Source organism: Lepidochelys kempii, chromosome 1, assembly GCF_965140285.1.
Source record: "Lepidochelys kempii isolate rLepKem1 chromosome 1, rLepKem1.hap1, whole genome shotgun sequence".
In the NCBI taxonomy this organism is placed as follows: domain Eukaryota; kingdom Metazoa; phylum Chordata; order Testudines; family Cheloniidae; genus Lepidochelys; species Lepidochelys kempii.
This window is the reverse complement of record NC_136380.1, coordinates 235,857,679-235,879,532: the sequence shown is the minus strand read 5'-3', so window position 1 is coordinate 235,879,532 and position 21,854 is coordinate 235,857,679. Positions and strand designations below refer to the sequence as shown.

General features: G+C 42.8%; 1 protein-coding gene across 3 annotated transcripts in view; it reads left to right on the top strand.

Annotated features, from left to right (window-relative positions):
• PDE3A (phosphodiesterase 3A) overlaps positions 1–21,854 on the top strand; it is a 368,581-nt gene that overhangs the window by 222,833 nt on the left and 123,894 nt on the right. For all 3 annotated transcript variants that reach the window (XM_073318613.2, XM_073318622.2, XM_073318631.2), the window contains exon 2: positions 16,220–16,270. In XM_073318613.2, the coding sequence (XP_073174714.2) occupies positions 16,220–16,270 (51 nt within the window). The remainder of the gene's footprint in view (positions 1–16,219; positions 16,271–21,854) is intronic.

Sequence of the window (21,854 nt, the reverse complement as noted above, 5' to 3'; positions counted from 1 at the left end):
ACCGTTGGTCAGATAACACTCCCATAACAGCAACTTAGGAGCAGCGAGCATCTACTCTAGTATTTGTTTTCCTGTCTTCCGTTCTACTTTTGCATCTTTACCAGCTCATTATCATGCGTTCTTTCGTTCAGTTCTGAGCTATGACATGGCTTCACTGATATCGTCTTCCACTACAGATAAGCCTTCCCAGTGTCAGTTCCCCTCAGTGCACTACACTCCCACCACAACAGGAAAGCTTGCTCTCAATCCCTTCATCTTGGCCCAGCCAACATGGACTTTTTCCCCATAGTGTGGTCTCAACAGCCATGCATAGCATGGAATGGTGGAGAGTGCAATCTTTAGCTGAATGCTTTGATTAAAAAAAAAAATGTTGAAAACCTATCCACTGGAAATCAGTTTAAGGGATTTGGAAACCATCTAGCAATGCCCTATTACATATTCCACATCTGCAAATGTCTTTGACTCTATATCCCTGGGAACACTAAGAATTAAGTGTGGCTTTCAAAAATGTAATTTATAGTAGTTGCAGTACAGTATATTTTTCCGGGGGTATTCTCCCCCGAAGCTTGTGTGTTCAAAAGTAACACCTGACATATAAACCGATTACTTGGAGAAGTGAGAAATTCAGTGGCATTACTGAAAACATTAGCAATTTAATTTTCTTGGTAATATTATCAACATGGAACAAATTGTTTGTGGCAGGATATAACTCATCCTGGTAAGGGGATGAGGGTAGGTGGATGCTTCACCAAAAATCAGTTTCCTTAAGTTTTTCTAATGCAACCTATTTACTGTAGAAAGTTAAAGATGCTCATTTCAAGTCAATGTATTGATCGATGGGTGCATAATTGTTCCTGTATAAACTACACTGTTGTCAGTTCCAATTTGCCTCACTATATATCCAGGTTCCTCTTGTCCCCATGCAGTGAAGCCAGGATTTCTACAGAAGTTTGTCTGGAAATATTATCAAAGGTCATATGCTACCATGAGAGAAGTCCTCAAAAATGTAATCTTTTTTTGATTCCTCTTCCAGAACCAGATATGATCTCATTCCTATTATTCTTTTGGAATGGAGTCTGTGGATTGTGTGCTTAAGACAGCTTCTTCACCATTTTGTTATTTCCTTTTATGTTCTCATGTGCTGCAGCACCAACTAGCATCTCCTTTATTATTTTACTTGTTGAGAGTTTTACTTTCCATGTTCTGACTGTTTTAAGACTTCTTATATTTTGCTCTACTTTGCACACTGTCTTGTGTTAATATGGTTAGTTGTTTGACTATGGCATACCCATGATCCAGACCATGACAGTCAGCTAACAACCCCATAGAATCTGACTGAGTTGCTTCCAGTTTCATTACGATACCAGCATCATAGTGCTCATTTAGCTAGATAGCCATTCAGCATTTGTTCTACAAGGAAAAAGCTCCATGCAGTCACTCTCAAGGCTGATACCATGGCCTTACAGCCCCTGCCAATTAAACCTTAAACATGGGATAGTGCTGTGTTTCTCAGACTAACTCAAACCATTTCAAGCCTCTTTCCATTTTAAAAATTGCCTCCATCTCCAGCTGTCATCCAGCAAGCCTTGAACTTTTGAAGAATCCTTTTTGGACCAAGAAGCAGCTAAAAGGCATCTCTTCTTGCAGTTCTCAAAAGAAGAAGCTGATCTTTGTGATTTCTAGGACTCCAAGCTGTTGGGAGAGAGTGGATGCAAAAGTTGTCATCCCTGTTGTCCCACTGCCAAAGGGCTAAATCAGACAAGCATGTGAGATGCAAGCCTGTACAAATCCCCAAATAGTTTGTTGTCTTTTCTTGTCCTTTAAAGCTGGCCGTGCTTAGAACCTGGGCGTTTGAGTGGTTATTTGAAAAGGTTTGTTTTCCATATGTTGGAGCATTCCATTATAAGGAGGCATTTTTCTTTACAATAAAGAAACTATGATATAAACAACAGCACACATAATACTCTGTTAGTAAAATGATTATCTGTATCAAATTAATACACCATAGTGGGCAGCACTCATTGTGCACTTTATTATGTTGTATAAAAATACTTTTTATATCTTCGTATCTTCTGAGCAAAGGCTGGTGGGAAGTCTTGTCCTTATTTTACAGATGGGGAAACACAGATATGTTAAGGCTATTGGTTGGTCAAGATCAAAACGTGGGGCTTCTTCCCACGTGTAGTGGTTACATCCCCATATCCAGACATGTTGGTGGCTACTACCCAAACTAGAGAGTGCTCAAATTGTGAACTACGCCTACAACCACCAGCCGTTTGCCAGCCTAAAATCATAAGAATTTTGTAGCTGCTAGTTGTTGCTAGATGCGCCGTTACTTTCTTCTGGGTTTTAAAAAATAAATAAAGCACTTCCAACCATTCCCAAATCACATATACAGATTCTCAAAAGTTCAGGACATATTATCCACAGGGGGAAATAATCTATGGGAGAACACAGAAGGCAGGAGATTAATTGAGCATTTGGCTCGCATTTACAGAATACTCTGAGAGGCTGTTCTACAGCATTTCAGCTTTTCATTTATACTTACTTTTCATTTATTTGTTAGGGGACAACAATAATCTGATTTATGCCTAATGTGGTGGAAATGTAAGAGTCCAATTTTGATCTACGTTCTCTTATCCAAAGGAAGAAAATGATATACTTTCTATGTAGCCTAAGTAATTGTATTAAGATTATATCCTCTCTCTCTCGCTCTCTGAATCCTGGACTTGATCCTAAGCCCACCAAATAGACAGACACTTATTTAGTTCAGTGGGCTTTGGATTATTTTACTGTTCTTCTCATCTGTGCCTGTTTTATGTGTAATTTTGACTATCCATCCACACTTATAATATACTAAATAAAAAGGCCAGAATAATAGATTGCTGTGGGCTAGATGTAGAAACTATGAAAAGAACCTACCTGTTAAAAAGAGAGGTTTCTAGGCACTAAAATCCTACCTTTAGCCTCCTTTTTTTGTCATTTAAAATCCTACTTCCACGCTATAGATTGATTTACAGTCTTTCATGAAACACTAAACTTTACTACTCTTTATTGGTGTTCAGAAGTACTTAAACAAAGCAATTCCGCATTTCCTCTGATAAAGCTCCATCAGGATGTAACATTTGCTGCTTAAATAAACCAGCTTGCACTTTGAAAATGCAGCATTATACCATTTCCTAAAAACATAAGTGAACCCATGTTACACAGATCTTCATAATATGAGTACTCCTGTTTTTTCATGCTTTGGTCAACAGTGACATAGTCAACAATATTCATAGTATTGCCTGTCCCAAGTGTTCAAAAATCGTCAGGCCTAAAAAAATCATGACTTTTGAATAAAATTAACGTAGTCACCTTTACAAGCTTTTCTCTACCCTCATAAGGACTAGAAATGTGGAGTGTGTTTTTTAATAAAAGCTGAGAGTCTCACCCTATCATATCTCTCAGGAAACTGAGGATTTGAGAAAAACATCAAATATCCCAAAACTCGCATTAATATTGTGAATGTTGGTAATGCTGTATTCACATTTAAATTTTCATTATGCTTGAGTGTTAACATCCTTTAAGATGAATCGAGGCAGTTGATGCTGTTCTATGAGGATTTTTGCAGACTTTGACAAGCATCACTTCATTGGTTTACATCTGGTTAACATTTTGAACATTTTCTTCACAACCGTGAGTGTTAGAGGCATAATTCATTTCAACAATGAAAGGTCAAATTCTAGAGAACAAGATAGCAGTCTTTATAAAAGACTTCATAAAAGAAGTACCACCCTACAGTCTCACTGTGGCTTGCCCAGTTTTACCTATACTTCTACATTTCTCTCTCCTTTTAATTTTTTTACCTTTATTTAGTTTGTTAAGGAGATTTACTCACCTTTTGGTATTAAAGTTAATAAACTTGCATCCTGCCAATTAAAATCCATTCTCATCTCTGTCTTCTTTCTCATGCATGTCCTGATCCAGTAAAGCTGTGCTTCCTTCACTCATTATAATTTCCAAAGATTGAGAATAGACTCATCTGGACTTTGTGTCTTTCTGACTGTGCTATTTTAAGAACTATTTACTTTTCTTCATCTCCTGATTTTTGTTAAACTTGTAGAAATAGTGAGTTTGGAAGAGCATTAGTCTGGCATAAGTGCTTTGCTAGTGTTCTGTGTGTTGTGTTCTGGCGCTCACTGATTACCCATTGAAAGGAAATCTTTTCAAGCTTTGGAACTTCTCTAACAAAGCGTGGCATGCAGAGGTAAACAATGCGGTAACTAGTAAATTGGCCCATTATAGAAAAACGTGTTGTGCTTGTGAAGGTTATGTGGCAGGTGTGACAGCTACTGAATTTGTGTGTTCTTATAAAACCCAAAGCTCTGGAACAAGAGTGATTTTTTTCCCCCTTCTTTCATATGCTGTGGGCCACTGCAGATGTGAACAAGAATGTTATAGCTTGACAGGGGAAAAAAGTCGTTATTCCGTATTTTGATTAACTAAACTTTAATGCAAACCAGATTTCTGTAGGTTATAAAAGAAGAAATGTTGATTCTGTAGGCACAACTTCTAAGAATATAAGTTTATTGCTGTGCTTGAAAATAGTCTGGAATTGTAGAAGTCTCTCCTTGTCCTGGAACTTTTATTTCATGTCAGCAGGTTACACCACAGTGTTAATTCAGTAAAATGTGCTAATATAATACATGCTCAGGGTGCAGTGTGAGAACAATGTTTGCTAAGTTTGCCTTGCATTAGGGAGCCTATCGTGGCAGCAGCAAAAAAGAAACATGCCAGATTTCATGAAGACACATTTGTCGAGAAATGAAATGAAAAGCATATGGGTTCTGTAGTTTGCTACCAGGAGCTATGGTCGTTTGCTAACAAAATTGGTGCCAAACCATTGCTGTCATAAGCAGGAGTAATTCCAGTGTTTTCAGTGAACTCATGACTACTTACTCCACTGATGAATTTGGCCTCCCTTCAGTAAACAACTTTAATAGTTATATTGTGAGAGAGTAAAAAAAACAAACCTAGCTATTGTAATAAAGCATCTGGGTCCTTACTCGGCACAGTGTAATCTCCAAATAGCAAAGGACACTCTAATTCAGTGGTTCTCAAATTTTTGTACTGGTGACCCCTTTCACATACCAAGCCTCTGATTGCGACCCCCCACCCCCTTATAAATGAAAAACACCTTTTAAAATGTATTTAACACCATTACAAATGCTGGAGGCACAGCGGGGTTTGAGGTAGAGGCTGACAGCTCACGACCCCCCATGTAATAACCTTGTGACCCCCTCAGGGGTCCCAACCCCCAGTTTGAGAACCCCTGCTCTAATCCCTCCAGCACATGAAAAGGAATAATACCAGAGATCATGGGGGGACTTGGCTCAGTAGGAACCAGGAGGCTTCCTATGAGCAGGAGTAGCAAGCCAATAAGGAAAATAAGGCTGCAGAAATAAGGCAAACAGTTTAGGAGCTGGGACTGAAGTGCTGAGAGTTAGGCCAGTGGTTCCTGGCAAGGGAGCCAGTGGTAGCAATGGCTGATGGATAGTCAGAAGTGGCTGTATGGACAGGCCTGAAAAAAGGTGCTGGACAAAACAACTGGACTCAGGACGGGGGTTCTGCAGACCAGTGCATGCTTGCCTGTGGGAGAGGAGTGGCCCGGACTAAGTATCCTTAGCACTAGGTCAGAAGAGTGCCACTTTTGTATTCTGGCACTGAGCTGTCCATAGGGTGTGGATTGGGAACTGGTGTGTGTTGTGTTTCTCTCTTTTCATTTGGAAATGTTAAAAGCAGTTGTTCCTAGGGCAATTGCACTGTTCATTTTTGACAGACCTAGTAAAGCAATCCTTTAATTATTCATCAGGCTCTGAATATTTATGGGAACCCACCTGGGACTAGAGGCTGAAGGGCCTAACTCTGGGAGTGCCAACAGCACGTGCCTCTGAACTATGGTATGCTCCCGAACATCTAGGGAACTAGTGTACATAGCACTTTTTTGCCACTCGATGTATTTGGATCAGTTATACTGGGTTATTTTTTCTTATACATACAAAAATATTTATTTTTCTCTTAAAGTTTTTTGATAGGGGTGGCAGATAAAGGAACCTCTGGACATATTTTTGGCAACAAATGCCAGACCTCCACTCTATTTCCAGTTGCATCATCCACGTAAACTTTTTGAAGCCCCAGTCCTGCAAAGACTTATGCACCTGTTTAACTTTAGGTACTAGAAGTGCAGCTCAGTTGTCTTCAGTGAGACTATTCACAGTATCTAAAGTTAAGCAAAGGCATAAGTCTTTGCAGGATTGAGACACTAAATACTTTATAGCATTTAAAATAAGCAGCGAAAAGGGAGAAAAACTAACAGGTGTCGAAAAGGTGTGGTTTCAGATGAGATTTAAAAATGGATGAACCATGGACGAGGAAAAGAGACTCAGGAAGGTTGCTCTAGACACAAGGAGCTGCAGTGGAGACAGTTCTTGCACCACCAGCTGCAAAATTGTGAGATGGGACAAAGAAGAAACCAGGATGAAAGAGGCCAATATGAGGAAAGTGGAGGGAACAGGAGGGAGGTGTGGAGAGAACAGGTTCTATGCAGTACAAACATTTTAAAATAAGTTGAAACCAAAAGCGCAGTTTCCTAGAGGAACATGAAAAAAATGGGGAGCCATTGGAAATTTTTGAGGACAAGGATAAATGGACAAATTTCTTGTCCATTTCAGAAAGCAGGCAGCTTCTTTGCATAAGTGCTAGAGTCTGGGGACTCAAGGCAGTACAGTAGGGAGTTGAAGGTATAGATGAGGGCTTCACTGGAAGCAGAGTTGAGGAACAATATGCTTGGGCAGATAACCTCTTCGTAGCTTTTAAAATATCAGTTATCCATTGAGATATCAGTATCCGGGCTCTATTTAATACAGTAATAAACAAGCGTAACAATAAGGAGCAACAAATGGTGAAAACTGGCACAGCAATCATTTTCAGTAACAAAGTAAGTGGAACAGAAAAGTATTTTCAATAAAACTAGGGAGTCAGCAGAAAGGCTATCAGTTCTAATTTCCCTCTCACTATGCAAGTGGGTGTTGTCTGAATTGCAACCCAGAATGTGACCAGTGAGAGGTTGTCACTGTTGACCTGTAACCCTGAATCCCTTAAAATGCTTGGTTGCTGTAGCTTCCTGTCTGAACACTCCCAGCCATCATAGAAGCATTCTCTGAGTGATTGCTCCCATCTATTCCAATTAGGTGTGTGCGTGCCGTGTGCAGTTTGCCAGAAGGTTTTTCCCCTAGCAGCACCCGTCAGGTCTGCTCTGGAGCCCCCTGGAGCCGCACCTGCATGGCGCCGCATATAGGACCCTGCCGACCCATCGCCTCTCCAGTTCCTTCTTACCGTCAGTGACGGTCATCGGAGCGTTTCATCTCTCGTCTTCAATGAGTGATCCTCTAGTGTATTTTTCTGTAAATAGTTAAAGATAGTTTAAAAAATTGGTGTACTTAGTTAGACATTTGGACTTGGGATGCTGGGGGGTGTTTCACTCCTCCGTTTCCCCATCCCTCTCCCGGGCCCGGGGCATGCCTCAGACCCAGGGGTTTAAACCGTGCGGGGTTTGCCGAGGAAGAACTCTGAGGACAGAGACTTTAGGCACCAGTATTCGCCGGTGACAAGCATGACACAGGATCAATCTCGGCACCCCTCTCTGTCTCCTGTCCTGAAGAAGCACAGGAAGCCTGATAGAGGGTGCTCCCCTTCCCGTGCAAGGGAATGGGAACCATCCAAGGGAGGGTAACTAGTGCAAGACCGCATCTCCCTTCCAACTCAACAGCTGGCACCGTCGACTCTGGGCCCTCGGGAGGGACCGTTGAGTCCAGTGTCACCGGAGGAGACCCAGGTGGAGGATTTGGACCTCCCTTCCACACCCAAGATTTATGAGGCAGCACAGGACCTGATAACACTGCAATCCCCCGACCACAGTGTCACAGCACTGGTCCCAAGGCCCCAAATAACTCAGAGGCCAACAGTGCAGTCCAGGGGCAAGCTGGCTATGACTCGGCAATGATGTACATCACCCTGGCACCGATCCCCAGCACCGACGGGCACAGCTCCATCATGGTCCCTGCATGTAGACTCGTCAGAGTCTACATCAGACACTGACTCATAAGTGTCCCAGAGCAGTTGATCCTGTAACCGCCGGCACTCCCAGACAGCGGGGATGACCCAAAGTTTCCCCCAGTACTGTGGCCACCACAATGGCAGGTGCTGGCTCAGATGCCAAACCAGTGGCCCTTCTGGACCCCATGGGCTTACCACCAGTCCCAGGGGTCTGCCTTGTTACGATATTTTTTGGTCGCGTCTGAGAGAAGGACTGCTTCCAGGGCCAGGGATTTCCTCTAGGCATCATCCACTGCTACTACTGCCGGCGCCACAATCGGTACTGGGTCCGGCACCAACAACAGACCCAGCACGGGCACCATACCTGGCACCGCGGCTACACTCAGTTCCGTGGCTACACTCAGTACCATGGCCAGTACCGGAGCCGGCACCAAAGGGGACTCCGACTTCAGGGAAGAGCTGTAGCCTTTTGAGGAGCCGGATGGGCAGGAGGGGCCCTCCCATATTCCAGGCTCCTCCTCATCGTCTCCAGATGAGGCAATGGCAGGAACATCCTTGGGGCCTCCCTTTCCCAACAGCCGAACCCACCTTGAACTTCTGAGATGGGTCACTCAGAACCTCGGGATACAGATGGAGGAGGTCTCTGAGGTGTCTGACCCAATGGTGGACATTTATCCCTAGAAGGACCCACCAGGGTGGCCCTTCCCCTGATAAAGACCATTCAGGAGAACACACAAACTCTGTGGCAAATGCCATCCTCTCTGGGTCCTACAGATAAGGAAGTTGAGAGAAAGTACTTTGTGCCCTCCGAGGGCTATGAATACCTGTTTACCCATTCCACGCCGGACTTGTTGGTAGTGGTGGCTGTTAACGCAAGGGTGAGGCAAGGGCCTACTCCTCGAGCTAAGGACGCAAAGAAGCTGGACCTCTTTGGAAGGAAGATATACTCCACTGGAGGGCTACAGCTTCATATCGCAAACCAGCAAGCAGTCCTTAGCCGTTATAACTTCAAGTCATGGGACTCAATGTCCAAATTCTCAGACCTTGTCCCACAAGCCGGAATTCTCGGCTCTCATGGATGAGGGCAAAAGAGTCGCCAGAACGTCTCTGCAAGTGGCATTAGACTCAGTGGACTCTGAAACACGGACGATGTCTCCGGGCATCGCAGTGCGCCGTTGCTCATGGCTGCAGGTCTTGGGCCTCTACGGCGTGGTCCAACAGACAGTTCAGGACCTACCGTTTGAGGGGGCCACGTTATTTTTGGAGAAAACGGACTCGAGACACCACAGTTTGAAATACTCCAAAGCCACTTTAAGATCATTGGGGGTCTGAGTCATCCAGGCAGCCACCAGGCCTTAGGCAGACCTTTTGAGGATGTGCCCAAGGGCGTTATACCAGCCTCTCCACTGGATCCTTCTTTCCCGCTTTCAGAACATCTGTCCCATTTCTACCAAGCATGGTCCCAAAACACCTCAGACCATTGGGTCCTCCGCACAATAGAGATGAGATATTCTCTCCAATTTTCCTCGCCCCCACTCATTCCCCCTCCCTCTTCAGGGACCCTTCTCATGAGCAACTTCTCATCCAGGAGATATCCTATCAGCGGAGGCTGTGGAGGAGGTTCTGGTGGAGCTCAGGGGAAAGGGGTTTTACTCCCGGTATTACCTAATACTGAAAGCAAAAGGGGGCCTCAGACCCATCTTGGACCTGCGCGACCTCAACATGTTCATGAAGAAACTAAAGTTTCGAATGTTCTCTTTGGCCACTATCGTCCCGTCCCTGGATCCAGGAGATTGGTATCCACCCTCGACTTGAAGGACGCATACTTCCACGTTTCCATAATTCCGCCCCACAGGTGGTGCTTAAGGTTTACAGTCAGGAATTCCCACTACCAATTCACAGTGCTACCGTTTGGCCTATCATCGACACCTCTGGTGTTTACCAAATGTATATCAGTCATGGCCACTTTTCTGCAGAAAAGTCAGGTTCAGGTATTTCCTTACCTAGACTACTGGCTAGTCAAGGGCTGGTCCAGAACACAAGTGGATCAACATGTCTCCCTCATAAAATCCATCTTCAATGCGTTGGGCCTCCTCCTAAACACTCAAAAGTCAACACTCATCCCTACTCAGAGAATAGAGTTAATAGGGGCAGTGCTACATAGGGGCAACACAGGCCAGAGCGTTCTTGCACCAATCCCGCTTCCAGGCCATTCATGACATCAGGATCTCAAACGAATCCCTTGTGAGGAGTTGCTTAAAACTCCTAGGTCACATGGCATCTTGCACATATGTAGCGCAACATATGAGGCTCAGACTTTGACCTCTCGAAGCTTGGTTGGCTTGGTGTACCGACCAAGCAGGCACAGTCTAGACATGGTGGTTACCCTTCCAGTGGAGGTTCTCAAGTCTCTTCACTGGTGGCTCGACCCTCACTTGCTGTGCACAGGGGTCACGTTTTCCAAATCCCCGTCCATCCCTATGTCTGACCACTGACGCCTTGGTCATGGGGTGGGGCCGCACACCTTGGGGAACACAGAACTCAGGGCCTCTGGTCTCAGGAGGAACTGATGCTTCACATCAATGTAAGGGAGCTCAGGGAAGTCCGGCTGGCATGTCAGGCCTTTCAGCCTCTCCTGGAGGGCAAGTGTATATCGGTCCTGACAGACAATACAACAGCATTGTTTTATATCAACAGATGGGGGGAGCATGCTCCTCTCCCCTGTGTCAGGAAGCCCTCATGCTCTGGAGTTCTACATAGCACACTCCATACTTTTGGAAGTGTCCTAGCTTCCAGGGTCGCAGAAGGAACTAGCAGACCACCTCAGCAGGTCTTTTCACAACCACGAGTGGTCTGTCCACTCGGATGTAATAAACAATATCTTCCAGCAGTAGAGAGTTCCCCAGATCTATCTGTTCACCACAAGGGCTAACAGGAAGTGCCTAATTCTGCTCCTTCAGTAACGACAGCCCGAATTCAGTTGGCAGACATGTTTCTGCTTCCATGGAAGGACTTCCTGTTCTAGGTGTTTGCTCCTATACCGCTGATTCACAAGGTCCTCCTCAAAATCCGGAGATTTTACAGAACCTCAGTGATCCTGGTGGCACCGGCCTGGCCATGTCAGCATTGGTACACCAGGCTACTGGAGCTATCGGTGGATACTCCAATCACTCTATTGCTAATTCCGGACCTCATCACTCAGCATTACAGAAGGCTTCAGCACCCCCAATCTCGAGTGTCCTCCACCTCACAGCTTGGAAGCTAAGTGGTTGAACCCACTAGAGCTCACATGCTTAGACCCTGTTAGGGAGGTTCTTCTGGGTAGCAGAAAATTTTCGACCAGAGCAACTTACCTAGCCAAGTGGAAGACATTCACAATTTTGGTGCTCACAGAGCCGTATCCCTCCAACAAAATCGTCGGTCCTCTTTATATTGGACTACCTCCGAAGTTGAAACAGCAGGGCTTGTCTCACTCCTCGATAAAGGTTCACTTGGCTGCCATCTCAGCTTTTCACCCAGGAGAGCATGGACGCACCATCTTCACTAACGAAATAGTGCGACGGTTCCTCAAGGGGTTGAACGGATTATATCTTCATATTCGGCGGCCCACCCCCACTTAGGACCTTAACTTGGTATTTTCTAGGCTGATGGGGCCCCCATTTGAACCCCTGGCAATGTGCTCACTTCTCTACCTTTCCTATATGGTGGTCTTTTTGGTTGCAATAACATCAGCCAGAAGGATGTCTGAACTCAAGGGTCTCACATCCGACTCTTTTCTTTTCTATAAAGATAAGGTGCAACTGCGACCCCACTCTGCATTCCTCCTGAAGGTGGTCTCAAATTTCCATGCCAATTGAGCTATTTCTTCCGGTCTTTTTCCCGAAACCTCTTGCAAATAGCTGTCAGCACAGATTCCATTCCCTGGATGTGTGGCATGCATTGGCTTTTTATATTGAATGAACTAAGCGGTTCTGTAAGTCGAACCAGATGTTTGTTGCTGTGGCAGACAGGATGAAATGCCTCCCAGTGTCCCCGCAAAGGATATTGTCATGGATCACATCCTGTATCGGGGTTTGTTACGACCTTGCTAAGATCCCTGCCCCCGCTCTGACTGCACACTCCACTAGAGCTCAGGTGTCTTTGGTGGTTTTCCTGGCCCAGGTACTGATCCAGGAGATCTGCAGAGTGGCTACATGGTCTTCGGTTCACACCTTCACTTCACATTATGCCATCACCCAGGACAACGGGGTGATGCAGTGTTCGGCAGGGCTGTGCTTCAGTCAGCAATTCCATAAACTCTGACCCCACATCCTAGGTAAGGCTTGGGAGTCACCTAAGTGGAGTCGTTATGAGCAAGCACTCGAAGAAGACAAAACAGTTACTCACCTTCTCATAACTGTTGTTCTTTTAGATGTGTTGCTCATATCCATTCCAAACCCATCCACCTTCCCCTCTTTCGGAGTATCTGGCAAGAAGGAACTGGAGAGGTGGCAGGTCAGCAAGGCCCTATATGCGGCGCCATGAAGGCACGACTCTAGGGGGCTCCAGAGCCGACCCGATGGGTGCTGTTAGGGGAAAAACCTTCCAGCGAACTCTGTGCACGGTGCATGCACACACCTAATTGGAATCGACATGAGCAACACATCTCGAAAAACAACAATTACGAGAAAGTGAGTAATCATTTTATTGTCTGTGTGATAAGCAGCCCTGGTTCAGCAATTCTGACTCCAGCAGCCTACTTGTTTACATTCTGGTCTCCACCAGCCTTGGTTACTACTATCCAAGTGACCCCAATGCACCTCCCAGTCCTGAATTTCTCCCAAACAGTCTTCCCTGAGATGCCCAGCCCTCTGCTTGAACATTCCGAGGAGTAATAAGATTAACTGCTCCTTTAAAGAGAGAAAAGCCAGCAGCTTTTTGCTTTAACTAGCATTAATAATCACTTCAAATCAAACACAGCACTGGACTAATATAAAATAAAACTAAAACTAGATTATTTAATCAGAGAGGTTTTAAGTGAGTTTTTTAAGTATAAGGAATAAAGTCAGAAATGGTTACAAACACATAAAAGTGGAAAATGTTTTCTAGTGACTAAAACTCAACAAAACTACAGGCTTGTTCAAGGTAAGATTCTTACCACATCTCCTTCCAGTAAGATGGCTGACCACCTCCTTGGTCAGGATTTCTTACAAAGTGTCAAGCGAAAGGTAACTTAGGGTATTGTCCCTCTCTTTTATCGTTTGCTGAACTTTTGAAATTTGTTCTTCTCAAAGTTCCGTGCTCCTACTGTGAGAAAAGGTGCCATGGAATCTGATGGAGAAGGTTCCATGCTGGTTCTCTCCCCATTGGTACTCTTTACAACATAAATTGAACTGTCCCTGCAGCCTCAGATATGATAATAAATGGCCACTTGACTGAGGTTGCCAATTCCGCTCTACTCCGCGCTGATATGGCCTCAGCTGGAGTACTATGTTCAGTTCTGGGCACCACATTTCAGGAAATATGTGGACAACAAAATGATTAAAGGTTCAGAAAACATGACCTATGAGGGAAGATTGAAAAAATTGGGTTCGTTTAGTCTGGAGAAGAGAAGTCTGAGAGGGGACGTAACGGTTTTCAAATTTCAAAAAGCAACAGTTTTGCTACAAGGAGGAGGGAGAAAAATTGTCCTTAACCTCTGAGGATAGGACAAGAAGCTGTGGGCTTAAATTGCAACAACAGCAGTTTAGGTTGGACATTAGGAAAAACTTCCTGTCAGGGTGGTTAAGCACTGGAATAAATTGCCTAGGGAGGCTGTGGAAACTCCATCATTGGAGATTTTTAAGAGCAAGTTAGACAAACACCTGTCCAGGATGGTCTAGATAATTCTTAGTACAGGCATGAGTGCAGGGAAATGGACTAGAGGACCTTTTGAGGTCACTCCTAGTCCTATGATTTTGTGATTGAACCTGATGGGGCATTGACCTTTCCTTTGACTGGAAAAAAAAACCTGTTTACCCACTCCACAGACTTTTCTGCTTCAAATACGTTCGAAATCTCATACAGAGAGAATTCATAACTTCACATATAAAGTGAACCTGTATTTTACAATTATATTAATAACCAAAGTGGTGTTAGCTTTCCTATGATACCTCAATACTTATATTGTACAAATGTCACTGCAATAGTATGTCAGGTGTGAATAAAGGAGTTCCTAGGGTCACAGAGTTTGTACCTTTCTACCTTTTCTTAACCTATATATGCTATCTATTATTTATTAGATGGCTGTTCAAAATACTAGGTGCTGTACAATTAGAGAGGAAGCCAGAAGAGATATAGGCTAAATCATATAAATAGAAGAGGGGAAAGGGATGCAACCTACAAACAAAATGATCTTTTTTTTAACATATATATTCTGTTTCCTCCTGTTTTTTTCTTCCTCCCCAGTTGCCCTTAGACCTAGTCATTGCTAGTTGTTTTTTATTTTATTTTTATGTATTTATTTCAAGATTTTATGTATTCCATATATAAACCGCCCTTCTTAGCTACCTAGCCTGCACGTCTTCCCAGCAATCATGGAACTCTTGCCACACCCCTGTTCTCCAGGGGAATGCCTTCAAAGAACGCTTTCTCTGTCCCAGTCAGCATCATCAAGTAACTAGATTCTAGTTTTAACAAAAAGGGTCAAGTTGAGTCAGACCTTGCAATTTGCATTGCTTCTGATTATCGAGCAGTCATCTGTATGAATGTTTTATCTCAAACTGGGAGGGGAAGTAATTATAAAAGAACTACATATGATGGGGGCCCGTGAAGGAAATGACAGGAAGGAACAATTGGAACAGATAAGAATTTTTGTGTATGTGTGTGTGGTTTTTCCCTTCTTTTAAAAAAACAGCTTTAATGCTTTTTATCTTGTGATCAGAGTTTCCAGTGCACATATAGCAAGAAGCATGGACTGTAAAATTTAGTTGTATTAGTGCTGAACCAATTATGTGCATTCTGGTTGTCCCATCCTTTCCTTTGGGAAGGCACATGGAGAGAGGGAGAAATTGGGAAGTGAAGACAATAGCAAGGAAAGGAATTTGGGATAATGAGTAATGAGTTCACTCACTTTATATTCATTCTCGTATGTTCACGTTGTTGTTTGTATATTTGAATAAAGTTATGCTTGTATGAATAGCAAAGACTAATTGCTCTTGGTTTCTCTGTCTTTGCCCATTTTATGCCTGTAGACAGTACACAAGGCAACCCATAAGGAATGGTCTACTAAGTGTCCCTTATTGTTAGGCTAACAATTTAGAAGTCTGTTGCCATCTTCAGGGGTGATGCAACACAACATATAAAATATCAACTTTCTTATTTAAACCCTGCGTGTGTGTTTTGTGTGTCAAGGTAGAAGCCCAAAATTCTAAAGTCAGCCAGAGAAAATGCAGAACGCCAAATGCTACTCTTAGGGATGCTCATACAACCCCACAGAACTCAATGCAATCCCATGTTTGGTGGCTGTACCTACATCAGTGCAATCTCATGAAGAGTAATTTGCTTGTATAACTGAGGGTAGAGTTTGGCCCACAGAAAACAAATTAAGCATGAACAATGTTACTTTAGCAGTTGTATACTCTTAGTTTCAATGAGAGATTATATTTAGAAAACACTGAGCTCATCTCATCTGTTTCACAAATGACTTTGCCTTTTTTTCCCAACATAGTGGAGTGATTTTAACTTTACACCTGATGTAAGATGTACTTTGGCATATTGTCAACAGTTAACTCCCCTTGATAACGCAGTTGTTAACATATAGTAATATCCCTCTTGCCAACGCCATATTGAACTCCTGGCCAAATCTTTATCAATGTGAGTGGGAATTTTACCTACACAAGCACAATCTGTTTTGCTTGTAGAGGAGCAGATGTGATCTGGCCCCAACAATTTTACACATGCAAAATTAAAGTAATAAGCATAGATACCTTTTTAAAAAAATGGTATACTGGCTAAAATGTATATTTTAATTAAACAGGAAAAATAAGCAAACATGTTTTAAAAGAAAAACTATACAGAATATCAAAGAACATGACTCTTCTGTTTATAGCAAATCAGCATAACCTATTGCTTACCATAAACTTTGTTTTCTTCTCTTTTTTAGCTCATGGGGCATTCTGAATGGGATCACAAACGGGGGTCCAGAGGATCACAGGTCAGTTACAGCTGGATTTTTCACTTGCTGTTCTCTTGTAATTTGTGGTTGGGTGCTTGTTTTTCTGGAATATGTTACTTTGTCTGCTGAGGTTGTCCTGGAAAGGCCAGAATTTAAGAAAATCAGTAACAATATATGTTGCTGTTGAGTATTGAAAGGGTAAATTAAGGGCTAAATCCTATAAACAAGCATATTTGAATAGATCTAGTCAAGCAAGTGGGGCTATTCACATAAGTAAATTTAGTCACATGCATGTTTGCAGGAGAGGGCCAAAAAGAGTTTAAAATGGTGACAACTTTGATTTAATAGCAGTCAAGTTCAACCTGCAACAGTCAGATAACATTCTTGCATTGGCAGGAGGATGGATTAGATGTGTTGGCATGTCTTTTCTAACTCCATTGTCTATCTAAATCAGAATATTAAGTTTGTAACTCTGCATTTTCAAATATTGTAGATAATTATATTTTTTCTGTTTACATATGAAATACCATCTATAAAGCTCTGCGGTACTCCCCTACAGTACAAGGATAAACAGAATTGATGGTAACATAGAATTTTATGGGAATTGTTCGTAGCCACTTATACCTTGACTCATCCTAAAATCAAAGAAATAACAACAGTTTTGATAATAGTATCATGCTGATAAATAAAAATACATCTATAGAAAGCAAATCATAGGGTTGTGCTTCAGAGGAGACATAGCTACCAGTCTGATGATCAAGAGATTTCCTGTAGGGGCAAAGAACTCTAGTGTTGAAATTATTTGAGTCAATAACTAAAACCCCCAAACTTTAGATCTTCTTTTCATCATTCTGTTATATCAAGGATCGTTATACAAATACTAAGATCTAAGCCTAAACCCGCTTCATAGAAGTTTCTGCCCCTAAGAAAGTGCCTGCTACTTATTATCTTTACTGGTTCGTGGCAGTTGGTGTAGTGAACAGGGTTGTCAAACCTTTTGTCCCTCTTCCAAAAATCGCAGAAACATCAGCCTTTTAAATGAGAAATAGACACTTCTGTATGGTCATATATATATCAATTTTTACAGGGTTCACTACTTTCAATTTGGAAAATCATGTTGTAAAGTTTGTCATTACTTCTGTTGGTTGTCCAGATTAAAAAAAATCTAAAAACTTTACCTACAAATTCCAATTAAACCCAATCCTCATAGAAATGCAACAGAATTTAAAATTCATTCCAAAATCTGTTTTGCACGGCTGTGTTAAGCCTATAAATATGTAATATTTTATAAAACTCTGCTCAAATACATGAAGAGTTAAAGTTTACCTCTTGGGTCTTCCCAGCGGATCGGGATTTTAATTATCTGCTCTGTCTAAATTGGCAGAAAATTTAGATCCACTGAGTGAATCAAGCAGGCAAATCTTATTCTAACATAGTAACGCAAAGAAATATAAGCCAAGAAAGTCAAAGTTATGATATTCTGGCCTAAGCCTGCACTATGGCCTACATTTTCAAAAGTGTCTAGTGATATATGCAAAAATTTTTGCGGATACAGATTAACACGGCTGCTACTCTGAAACCTAGTGATTTATGGTGTTTCAATATTTCAGTCCCAAACATGAGACACTTTAAATGGGCCTGATGTTCAGGAAACAGAGTTCTGTGGTTTTTTTTGAAAACCAGTCCCCTTTAAAGATGTCTCAAGTTCAAGTTTGGAAACCAAAACTTGGCACACTTAAAATCACTAGACTCTCTTGAAAATTTAGGGATATATGTTTATAGTGTTAAGTTCTTCAATCCTAGCAGAAAAGGCCATTGCTTAAAGCAGCAAAAGGTTTAGTGTCTCTTTAATGAGTATCTGCAGGATTGGGTGCAGATTAAAAGTCTGTATTTGGCAGTGCAGTGGAGGCTAAATGGATTTCAAAAAGAAGGAGAGGCAGAGGACAGACTGAGCAGTAAACAGACGTCTTGTTGCAGAAAATCAGTAGTAATTCTAGTATCTAGAGCTCTTGGAGTTTTGGTGTGTTTTTTTTAAATACTGTTCTTTCAGCATAGAGAAGGGGTGAAATATTGGCCCTTTACAAGTCAATGGGAATTTTGCCATTGACTTCAATAAGACACAATTTCTCCCAGGCAGAAAGGTTGAGAAAGGACTTACTAAGTCATCTGGGTTTTCCATGTTTGTTCTTCCCGAGGACAGGACGGTTTCCATGGCTTGGCCTAATTTCAGATAGGGAGGACTCCTTGGTGTTGAGTCAGGTTCAAGAAATATCCATTGTGTGAAGACCAGGTGAAACCTTTCCTTTTGAGTACTCTTATCAAATGTTGCTAAACAGGGTGAAACTGTTGCTAAAAAGATTTTGACAAAGTTGTTCAGGTTGCATAATGAAGGAAGCAGAGAGGGATTTGTGAGCAGTTATGAGTTATAGGTAAGAGGTTATACGTTTTTACCACCCCACTGAACTCAGTACTGGACCTTATTCTGTGTAGGAGTCTAACTGGAGCAACACTGTTCCTTTTTTCATCTTGAATGACGTTTCAGACAGGCTTCCCTTTTAAAAAGAAAAGTTCTAGGGGGTTCTGTGGTACCGCAACCCTGTAGCTTATAATAATGATGCTGCAGTGCTTTTGTGTAGTATTGTAGAATTCTGTGTATTTTAAAATAAAGGTTTATTCCAGGAGTCCCTGTTTCAGGTACTCAGATACATAATATAGAAAACTCTTGTCCATTATTTAATTCCTAATACAAAAGAGTCTATTTTTGAGATTTCTGTTTGTTTATTTGGATCAGAGTAATTGTAATAACTTGAATCCTAGCTGGTCAACATGTAGCTCAGCATGGCGGGCTTTAAAACAACAAGATCACAAAACTCATGCCGGTAGAATAATCTCCCATTGTCTGTTAATTCTCCTGGAATAAAGAAGAGAAAGCACTGAACTGGATTTTAGAGCCTTCTTTCTTCAGTGAGCACTCTCAAGGTGCCTTGGGGGAGAAAGAAGTGGAACAATTTGCTTGCTATAAAATAAAGTCTCAGACTCGCTCCTTCAACCAGGATGTTTCTTCTATTAATAAGCAGGTTGTCTCTGGTTTGTGTCTGAAGCCTGCAGAAACTATCCAGTAGTGCACTGTACATTTTCTAATAACCCACTTGGAAAATGTGTTCATTTTGTGCTTTCTGATTATGGGGGTTAAACAAAGGGTGAAGGTCTAACTTGAAGTAGTGCAGGATGTCCCAAAAATGCCTCTATGCTTCTGGGAATTCCTCACTCTGAAGAGAGTTTTATCTCCTTACGTGCCGCTGTGGTTGACTGGAATTTAAATGTGTCAAGTACAAGGCTAAACTTCTATATCACTTAACCTGCTGCTAACTTCCATAGCAAGATCTCCTTCCTTTTTCTATTTATTTAATGTATTTATTTATTCTAAAAGTCCTTCATTCTTTTGATTGTGATACTGACAAGCTTTACCAATCCCCTAGATTTTCTAGTCCCCATTATTGAAATCTGTATCTCCTGCACTAGAGCACATGGAGCTCATCTAGTTAGAACGGATTATAATTTGCTTCGTGGAGAGCAGACAGATTGTTATTATAAGAATCATTTGATTTTGATCTTTGAAGGTAACACCTAATGTTAGAAGTATTTATTGTAAAACCCTTATTAAATCTCTCTGGAATCAAAGACAGTGCTGCAGAAGTAGTTTATTTTTCTCATCCTGTGGTGGTATCTTGCAAACACCAGAAAATACTGTAAGCTTTTATTTATTAAATACTGAGCGCAAAAAAATTCAGTGCAACTTTAGAGATCTTACATATATGCATGCATGCACACAAAATTGAGAAATTCAAAGTTACCCTTTCATGTTATAAAAATTCCTAGTTATGTATCCTGCATTTGCTGTAGAGGTCACAAATATTAAGGTACATCCTATCTGTCATGTCTTCCACTGGATCATGCTGTCTCATTCATATCTTATATAGATACTCCTGAGGACATTTTGTGCCAAAAAAATAAAAATTCTACTCCAAAAAAATAAAAGTTCTGTACACAATATTTTAAAATTCTACCAAAATTCTGCCAATTTTATTTGTCAAATAAATGTAGAAGCTCCAGCATGGCATTGGGGAACACAGGCCACTGGCTGCATGGAGGTGGGAGATCACTGTGCAGTTCCCCGCCTCAGTACACAGACTCAGCGGATCCAAGTCTGAAGGTGCTTAGTGTGGGGAGATTCAGGTGTGGGTAGAGAGGGTTCTGTGTGGGGCAATCTGGGTGCAGGCAGCTCAGTGGGGGATCCAGGTGTCGGGGGAGCTGGATGCAATGATTGTAGGTCTCTGTAGTGGGGGGTCCAGGTGAAGGTGGTTGGGGCTCAGCAGGGGGTCTGCATGTGGAGGGATCAGTGGGGGGAGGGTCCAGATGCTTGGGTAGTGTGGCTCAGTAGGGTGGGGATCCGGGTGCGGGTGGCTCATCGGGATGGTCCTGGTGCAGGGGGAGTGGGGCTCGTCAGGGGGGTGGTGAGTCTTGGCGGGAGGGCCTGGATATGAGGGGGCCAGGATGGACTGAGATTGGTAGGCCGATGGGGGAGCAGCTCCCTGTACAGTGATTCTCCCCCTCCCGCCCCCCGCCGCAGCTCAGCATCGATGGTGCAGGACACAGTGGGGGGGTGGGAAGCGGGGAGCAGGGAGGAGTTAGCAGAACTTCCTACAGCTGGGGGAGAAATCTGGATGCTGTGGGGGAAGAGGAAGTTCAGTCTTCCCCAGCCCAGCCGGGACTAGTAGCTGAGCCTGGTGCATGGTAGGAGCCATCAGCTGGGTCTTCACCAGTCCTAACCCCTGCCCCACAGTGATTTACCTCTCTGCTGGCTGTCCTGGGCATCCGCAACTTGCTGCTGGAGAGGGTCACATGACCGCTTTTCTGTCTTCCCTTTGCTTCCCCATCAGAAAGTCATTTTTCTGCGTGGAAGCAAAGAAATCATCAGGGGACCTAAATTCTGCACATGTGCAGTGGCTCAGAATTGCCCCAGGAGTAATAAGAGAATATACCGTATATACTCGTTCATTTATAAGCCGACCCCCCAAGATGGATAGGTAAAAATAGTAAAAACTGCATGACCCTTTCATAAGCCGACTCTATATTTCAGGGGTTTTCAAACTTTGGCTCCCGGCCCGTCAGGGTAAGACTCTGGTGGGTCGGGACCTTTTGTTTACCTGGAGCGTCTGCAGGCAAGGAGTCCCTCAGTTCCCTGTGGCTGTGGTTCGCCGTTCCCAGCCAATGGGAGCTGCGGGAAGTGGCGTGCCACTTCTCCCAGCTCCCATTGGCTGGGAACGGCGAACCGCAGCCACAGGGAACTGAGGGGATCCATGCCTGCAGACGCTCCAGGTAAAATATGGCAATGTATTAGATATTCAATTCAACGATTTCATAGAGTTTAAAATCATCAAATTTTGGTGTAGACCCGTTTATAATCCGACCCCTGCTCTTTGATTCGTCACTATTTTACAAAAAAATATTCGGCTTATGAATGAGTATATACGGTATATAATATGAGAAATTGTGGCCTAATGGAATTAATCTTTGTCATTATCTCCCTCTTAAGTTCAAAGTGTGAATCATCCATTAATTA